Source organism: Carcharhinus amblyrhynchos, chromosome X, assembly GCF_965287045.1.
Source record: "Carcharhinus amblyrhynchos chromosome X, sCarAmb.v2.hapA, whole genome shotgun sequence".
Taxonomy (NCBI): domain Eukaryota; kingdom Metazoa; phylum Chordata; class Chondrichthyes; order Carcharhiniformes; family Carcharhinidae; genus Carcharhinus; species Carcharhinus amblyrhynchos.
The window spans coordinates 7908458-7917008 of NC_137359.1; the positions used below are offsets into that span (position 1 = coordinate 7908458).

The window sequence follows — 8551 nt, forward strand, 5'->3', positions numbered from 1 at the left end:
ACAACTATGGATCTTAGCATTGAAACTGTTCATGGTCTTGGCTTCCACACCTTTTCAGGGTAAAGATTTCCAAAGATTCACCAGATTTTGAGAGAAGACATTCCCCTCCAATCCTTTAATGATTACCTCCATATTCTGCCACCATTCCCTCTAGTTCTACATTCGCTGAGGAGTGGGAACGTCTTCCCAAAAGTGATCCTGCCTAACCCCCTAACAACCTTATATGTCGTAATCACACCACTTTCTATTCCCCTGAGTTCCAGACCCAACCTGTTTCAGCTTCCCTCATCTGCCAATGTCTCCATACTCTGGATGATTCGGTCCGCCTTGTTGTCCAACAAGGGGCATACACGTGGTGGGTCGTGCGAGGGCTGCTCTTGGATGTTGCTTCGAGAGTTGCCTAGTGCTTCATGTCGTTAGTGTACACTTAAACTGGACCATCTGACGGGCAACACAACAGCTCAGTGACTATCACTGTTTGCTGTGCAGATACGTGGATTTGGGCCGGTGTCTGTGGGACAAAGATGTGCGGCTTACGATGCATTGACCCGAACAGGCGCCAGGGAGGAATTTTCCAGTAACTTCATTGCAGTGTTAATGTAAGCCTTACTTGTGACAAATAAATAAACTTTACTTTTGTTGGATTTTAATTGGAAATGTTTACTGTTTCGTTACATTATTCACAGCAAGTTCTTGATGCTCAACAAAGATTGCCATTGAATGCAAATCTTTGAATCATAATTGTTGCAGATGTAACCTTATTCAGGTTTATTAAAAGTGCGATCATGCTTCACTGTAACGCTATCAAATACGTTTAGCTCTGTGGACTTAATTTCTGAATAAATCCATCTTATAAATTAAAAAAATTCTATTCAGTCTTAACACTTGAGGGAATTCCAGGCTATAATGCATTTATCCAATAGTCACCAGTGAAATGGCAGATCTTTTGTTTAATTTAGGTTGAGATCGGAGGCTACCAGCAGTACATAAGAACATAAGAAATAGGAGCAGGAGTAGGCCACCTAGCCCTTCAAGCTTGCCCTGCCATTCAATAAGATCATGGCTGATCTGAAGTGGATCAGTTCCACTTTCCCGCTTTCTCCCCATAACCCTTAATTCCCTTGTCTATCAGAAATCTATCTACCTGTGACTTAAATATATTCAGCGAGGTAGCCTCCACCACTTCAACGGGCAGAGAATTCCAGAGATTCACCACCCTTTGAGTGAAGAAGTTCCTCCTCAACTCTGATCTAAACTGCCCCCCCTTATCTTGAGGCTGTGCCCTCTAGTCCTGCTGTCCTTTCTAAGCAGGAAGAATCTCTCTACCTCTACCCTATCCATCCCTTTCATTATCTTATATGTCTCTATAAGATTCCCCCTCATCCTTCTAAACTCCAACGAGTACAGACCCAGTCTATTTAGTCTCTCTTCATAGTTCAACCCCCTCATCTCCGGTATCAGCCTAGTGAACCTCCTCTGCACTCCCTCCAAGGCCAAAATATCCTTCCGCAAGTGCGGCGACCAAAACTGCACACGGTACTCCAGCTGCGGCCTCACCAGTGCCAGTTTCAGCAAGACCTCACTGCTTTTATATTCTATCCCCCTCGCTATAAAGGCCAGCATCCCATTCGCCTTCTTGATCACCTGCTGCACCTGCAGACTAGGTTTTTGTGAGTCATGCACAAGGACCCCCAGGTCCCTCTGCACCATAGCATGCTGCAGCTTTTCACCCTTTAAATAATAATCCCTCCTACTATTATTTCTACCAAAGTGGATAACCTCACACTTGCTAACATTACACTCCATCTGCCAGGTCCTCGCCCACTCACTCAGCCACCCCAGACAATGTTGTTGTCTGGGACGTGAGCAAGTGAAATATCACAGGCTAAAATTTTTTTTAAAATGACATAATTCGGGTGTATACACGCATCCCACTCATAGTTTTATGTCAGAGAGGTAGTGACCATCACCTCCATAGCCAGGCCTCGAGATCCAGGCAATGAACGATTTATAAAAAGCATGTAACTAGGTTAATTCTCTAGTTTCTGGTTAAATTTACAGAACAAGTCATGAGAAAGCATCCCCTGTGTTAGAAAAAACATGAACACCAACTGAGCAGCAGGTGCACTAACCAGTTATCTTTCAGTAAATGCAATGAAGGGAAAAGCTGCAAACAGTGTAATTACCTCCCCAGAGACTGGGATGATGTATAAGTGTGACCACGTTCCAGTGAATTGTAGGAGAGGCTCAGAACGCCAAACAGAAATGCACGGAGTACCAACAGGCCTGTTGTTTGCCATTTACTATCCCGTCCTTGCAGCCATCGGTGTTCCAGGTAAAGTCTATAATTATTTCGTAACTTCAGGGATGTAGGATCATAGAATCCGTACAGAGCAGAATTGGCCAATCGAGTCTGCACCGACAACAATCCCACCTCAGCCTCTATCCCCACAACCCCACACATTTACCCCACTAATCCCTCTAACCTGCACATCTTTGGACACTAAGGGGCAATTTAGCATGGCCAATCCCTCTAACCTACACATCTTTGGACACTAAGGGACAATTTAGCATGGCCAATCCACCCTAACCTACACATCTTTGGACACAAAGAGGTAATTTAGCATGGCCAATCCACCTAACCTGCGCATCTTTGGATACTAGGGGCAATTTAGCATGGCCAATCCACCTAACCTACACATCTTTGGACACTAAGGGACAATTTAGCATGGCCAATCCACCTAACCTACACATCTTTGGACACTAAGGGGCAATTTAGCATGGCCAATCCACCTAACCTGCACATCTTTGGACACTAAGGGGCAATTTAGCATGGCCAATCCACCTAACCTACACACCTTTGGACACTAAGGGACAATTTAGCATGGCCAATCCACCTAACCTACACATCTTTGGACACTAAGGGGCAATTTAGCATGGCCAATCCACCTAACCTACACATCTTTGGACACTAAGGGGCAATTTAGCATGGCCAATCCACCTAACCTGCACATCTTTGGACACTAAGGGGCAATTTAGCATGGCCAATCCACCTAACCTACACATCTTTGGACACTAAGGAGCAATTTAGCATGGCCAATCCACCTAACCTACACATCTTTGGACACTAAGGGGCAATTTAGCATGGCCAATCCACCTAACCTGCACATCTTTGGACAGTGGGAGGAAATTGCAGCATCTGGAGGAAACGCACAGGGAGAATGTGCAAACACCACACGGACGGTGATCCGAGCTGGGAATCGAACCCAGGTCTCTGGAGCTGTGAGAAAGCAGTGCTAACCACCGTGCCACCGTGCTGCCCTAACCCTGCACTGGGGTTGACAGATTTTTTTGAATTTACATTTTGTTTGCTACACATCTCCATGATAAAGAGAATTTTTCTCCCATTTTAAAGAGATATATTTTTTCCTATTCACCGGTTTATCTCCTTTAACTGTATTGTTACCTTTGAATTTCTATGTTAACTGTATTAATTCGCCATTTTCGCGACATTTTCTTTTTCATTTTAACCACTTAATTTGCTGAAACAATCTGATCTGATTTGATTTATTATTGTCAGATGTGTTGGTATATCGTGAAAAGTATTGTTTCTTGTGCTATGCAGTCAAAGCGTAACAGTCATGGATTATATTGGGGAGAAAGAGAGGAGAGCGGGCAAAATATAGTCTCACAGTCATAGCTAGAGAAAGAACAACTTGATATAAGGTAGGTCCATTCAAAAGTCTGATGGCAACAGTTGGTTGTTGGTTGGTATTTGGAGTACTGCGTCCAGTTCTGGTCGCCACATTACCAGAAGGATGTATAGGCTTTGGAGAGATTGCAGAGAAGGTTTACCAGGATGTTGCCTGGTATGGAGGGTCTTAACTATGAGGAGAGATTGGGTAAACTGGGGTTGTTCTCCCTGGAAAGACGGAGAATGAAGGGAGACCTAATAGAGGTGTATAAAATTATGAAGGGCATAGATAGAGTGAACAGTGGGAAGCTTTTTCCCAGGTCAGAGGTGACGATCACAAGGGGTCACAGGTTCAAGGTGAGAGGGGAGAGGTTTAACTCCGATATCAGAGGGACGTTTTTTTACGCAGAACATAAGAAATAGGAGCAGGAGTAGGCCATCTAGCCCTTCGAGCCTGTGCCGCCATTCAATAAGATCATGGCTGATCTGAAGTGGATCAGTTCCACTTTCCCGCTTTCTCCCCATAACCCTTAATTCCCTTGTCTATCAGAAATCTATCTACCTGTGACTTAAATATATTCAATGAGGTAGCCTCCACCACTTCAACGGGCAGAGAATTCCAGAGATTCACCACCCTTTGAGTGAAGAAGTTCCTCCTCAACTCCGATCTAAACTGCCCCCCCTTATCTTGAGGCTGTGCCCTCTAGTCCTGCTCTCCTTTCTAAGTGGGAAGAGTCTCTCTACCTCTACCCTATCCGTCCCCTTCATTATCTTATACGTCTCTATAAGATCCCCCCTCATCCTTCTAAACTCCAACGAGTACAGACCCAGTCTATTTAGTCTCTCTTCATAGTCCAATCAAGAGGGTGATGGGGGCCTGGAATGCACGGCCAAGCAGGGTGGTGGAGGCAGACACGCTGGGATCGTTTAAGACTTATCTGGATAGTCACATGAACAGACTGGGAATGGAGGGATACAAACGAATGGTCTAGTTGGACCAATGAGCGACACAGGCTTGGAGGGCCGAAGGGCCTGTTTCCTGTGTTGTACTGTTCTTTGGTATGCAATTTCAGACTTCTGTATCCTTTTTTCCCAACGAGACAAGGTGGTAGGAAGTATGCCCATGGTGTGTGGAGGCCTTTGGTTATGCTGGCTGCTTTTCCGAGACAGCAGGAAGTGTAGACGGAGTCAATGGATGGGTGGCTGGTTTGTGTGGTGGTTCACAACCCTTTGCGGTTCCTTGCAGTCTTGATCAGAGCAGGAAGCATAAAGTAGGGAGGTCTTGCTGCAGCTGTATAGGGCATTGGTGAGGCCGCAGCTGGAGTACTGTGTGCAGTTTTGGGCGCCGCACCTGCGCAAAGATATTTTGGCCTTGGAGGGAGTGCAGAGGAGGTTTACTAGGCTGATACCGGAGTTGAGGGGGTTGAGCTATGAGGAGAGGCTGAATAAACTAGGCTTGTACTCGTTAGAGTTTAGAAGAATGAGGGGAGATCTCATTGAGACGTATAAGATGATGAATGGGATGGATAGGATAGAGGTGGAGAGACTCTTCCCGCTTAAAAAAGACAGTAGGACTAGGGGGCACAGCCTCAAGATAAAAGGGGGGGCGGTTTAGAACGGAGTTGAGGAGGAACTTGTTCACTCAAAGGGTGGTGAATCTCTGGAATTCTCTGCCCGTTGAAGTGGTGGAGGCTGCCTCACTAAATATTTTTAAGATGCGGGTTGATGGGTTTTTGATAGGAGAGGGGATTAAGGGTTATGGGGAGAGGGCGGGAAAGTGGAACTGAGCAGCGACAGATCAGCCATGATCTTATTGAATGGCGGGGCAGGCTCGAAGGGCTGGATGGCCTACTCCTGCTCCTATTTCTTATGTTCTTATGTTCTTATGCATTTGGAAAGGATGCGTTCTCCGATGCATTTGTAACTGAGAGTCCTAGCGGACTTGCCGAATTTCCTTATACTAATGATGGAAATTATCTAACCAATTTCGAACTGAGATGTTGCACAATTTCCCCTCTTTAATTGCACATTATCTTCTGATCAGAGGTGCCATTTCACTGCTTTAATTATAGATGTTGTCTCAATCACCGTTAGCTATCTGACAATGTTAAGGAAATTTATATTGTTGCTATTTCTTGTTGTAGATACATGCAATTTAAGTTCAGGGAAAATGCAATTCTATTATTGTTACTGAGGCAATGGACGGATAATCATATTGGAATAACAGAATTGCTATGGGTGAGATACCAAAATGATGTAACAGGGTAAACACCATTTTGTTTTTGGCACTACTGCGAGGCATGAAATATTGCACTTTTGTCACAATATAATTGTAATTCCACGGTGCTACTCATATTCATGGAATCATAGAACCCGACAGTGCAGAAAGAGGCCCTTCAGCCCATCGAGTCTGCACCCAGCCCTACCCCCCCCCCCCCCCCCCCCAATCCCTACATATTATACCCACTAATCCCTCTAACCTACACATCCCTGGACACTAAGGGGCAATTTCTTAGCACAGCCAATCAACCTAACCCGCACATCTCTGAGAGGAAATTGGAGCACTCAGAAGAAACTAAAAGCACTCAGATGGTCTCTTAGGCTGACTGGTGTAACAAATTGTCCCTAAATTATTCTCCCCTTAATCTGGTTTCCAATGGGGGTACCATAAGCATAGACATGGGTCAAGGGTGGAGGAGGAAAAGCACATTGTTAAGATGGCGGCGTGGGCTCGTTGGGCCGAGGGGCCTGTTTCCCGTGCTGTGTTGTTCTTTGTTCTTAAACCCACGTAGACACGGGGAGAATGTGCAGACTCCACACAGACAGTGACCCAGTGAAACTGGCTTCCTGGCGCTGTGAGGCAGCAATGCTAGCCACCGTATGAGTGCAAAGATTTTTCTTTTGCGTTAGTGATGCTAACAGCGATTGGAATAAATTATTTAATGGTTGGGAAGATGACACCTTTGAATATTTTGTGACAGAGTTTAATAAATGAATTTGTATGGTTCAGCACTGATTCGGTGACACAGATCTAAGCACTGTGAAAGTGGATTTTCGAAGTATGATTTGTATTTGTTTGAAACTATTATTTTATCAATCTCTAACAACTTGAGCGGGCGCCATTCCCACTCTTGAATATTTTTACGATGATGTGGAGATGCCGGCGTTGGACTGGGGTAAACACCAAGTCTCACGAACACAAGGTTAAAATCCGACAGGCTTATTTGGTCAATACTTCAGTTCCTAAGGTCACTGTTGATCTGCAGCACGATACACTCAGTGGTTAGTTTCCACAATTATTGCAACACCTTTAATATGCATCTTTATATTCAATGATACTTTGTCCATACAGCTGAAAAAAATCTGTTTCGCTTTTTGATGCTCCCAAATAGGTGCAAAACGCTTTTATATCGTCGATATTCGCTTTTACATTTCAGTGTCTCATTCTACATTCCAAATGCTCTTTTGGCATCAGGATGATTATTTCCAACAATTTTCCAGACATTGAGGGAATAATTTGAAACGTAAAGCTACGCATTACAGTTATCGAATCGTGCAGAATTCTACAAAACACAGGGGTTTTTTTTCTCTTGCTGAGGTGGGGAAGTCATCGACTGACTCGCTCTCGCCCAAGGTCACTTGCTCTCGATTTCCCTTTCTTGCCCACGTCCTCTATTTTTCCATTTATTGCAGCTAATGTGGGAGTGATTGCGATTCTGTCTCGAAGAAGATGTGGACTCTCCGGATGTATCATTTATTACCTGGTGTCCATGGCAGCGACGGATCTCCTCGTTATAATTACTGCTGTGATTTTGAGCCGGATTGCTGGGATTTATTTCCCCTCCAGTTTCTTGTCCATCACACCAGTGTGCAGTCTGCGAACGTCCTTAATCTATGCCGCCATTGATAGTTCGGCCTGGCTAACTGTTGTTTTCACCTTTGACCGATTTGTGGCTATTTGTTGCCAGAAGTTAAAAATAAGATATTGCACACAGAGAACTGCAGCACTGGTTATAGGAACTGTCTGCATACTGAGCTGTGTCAAAAGTGCATTCATGTATTTTGCAAATGAACCTTTGTACATTATTAACAATGTGCCCTGGTATTGCAATTTAAAATTGGAATATTACACATCACCTGCCTGGGCTGCATATGACTGGATCCGCTCCATTATAACCCCTTGTCTGCCATTCATTCTGATCCTATTGCTCAATGCTCTGACTGTGAGGCACATTGTAGCAGCAAACAGAGCCCGGAGGAGACTCCGGGCACAGAACAACGACGATAACCAGAGTGATCCCGAAATGGAAAAGCGGAAAAAATCCATGGTTTTACTCTTCGCCATCTCCGGCACCTTCATCCTGTCATATTTCTTGTTTTTCATAACGGTGTTCTATGTTCGAATTGCGAATGTCCCTTACTTCTCGGGTTCCGATTCCAATAATTCCGCATTTATCCTGGAGGAATGTGGCTATATGTTTCAGTTCATGAGTTCCTGCATCAACCCATTCATTTATGCTGGGACGCAGAGTAAATTCCGAGCGGAGATAAAGAATTTGTTGGGTTATCCAATGGGTCTCATTGTTAAAATGTGTAAATGAATAAAAAACAACAAAAGCTAGCAGGAGTCATTTACAAAATTCCAACATTTTGTTCCTTATTGAGTGTGTCACATATACCCTCCCTTCCGAGGTGCGCTTGTTTTCAGCTTCTTACCTAGCGTGTCAAAATAAGAATGTATCATAAGAAATGGGAGCAGGAGTAGGCCATCTGACCCCTCGAGCCTGCCCCGCCATTCAATAAGATCACGGCTGATCTGAAGTGGATCAGTTCCACTGACCCGCCTGCTCCCCATAA

At 44.5% G+C, this 8551-nt stretch overlaps 1 protein-coding gene across 1 annotated transcript; it reads left to right on the forward strand.

The window, feature by feature from the left end:
* Positions 1–2205: 2205 nt before the first annotated feature.
* LOC145361916 (putative G-protein coupled receptor 139) lies at positions 2206–8295 on the forward strand. Its single transcript, XM_080217901.1, has 2 exons — positions 2206–2335; positions 7388–8295. Exons 1-2 carry the CDS (start codon positions 2206–2208, stop codon positions 8293–8295), a joined length of 1038 nt encoding a protein of 345 aa, XP_080074027.1.
* The last annotated feature ends 256 nt before the right edge of the window (positions 8296–8551 follow it).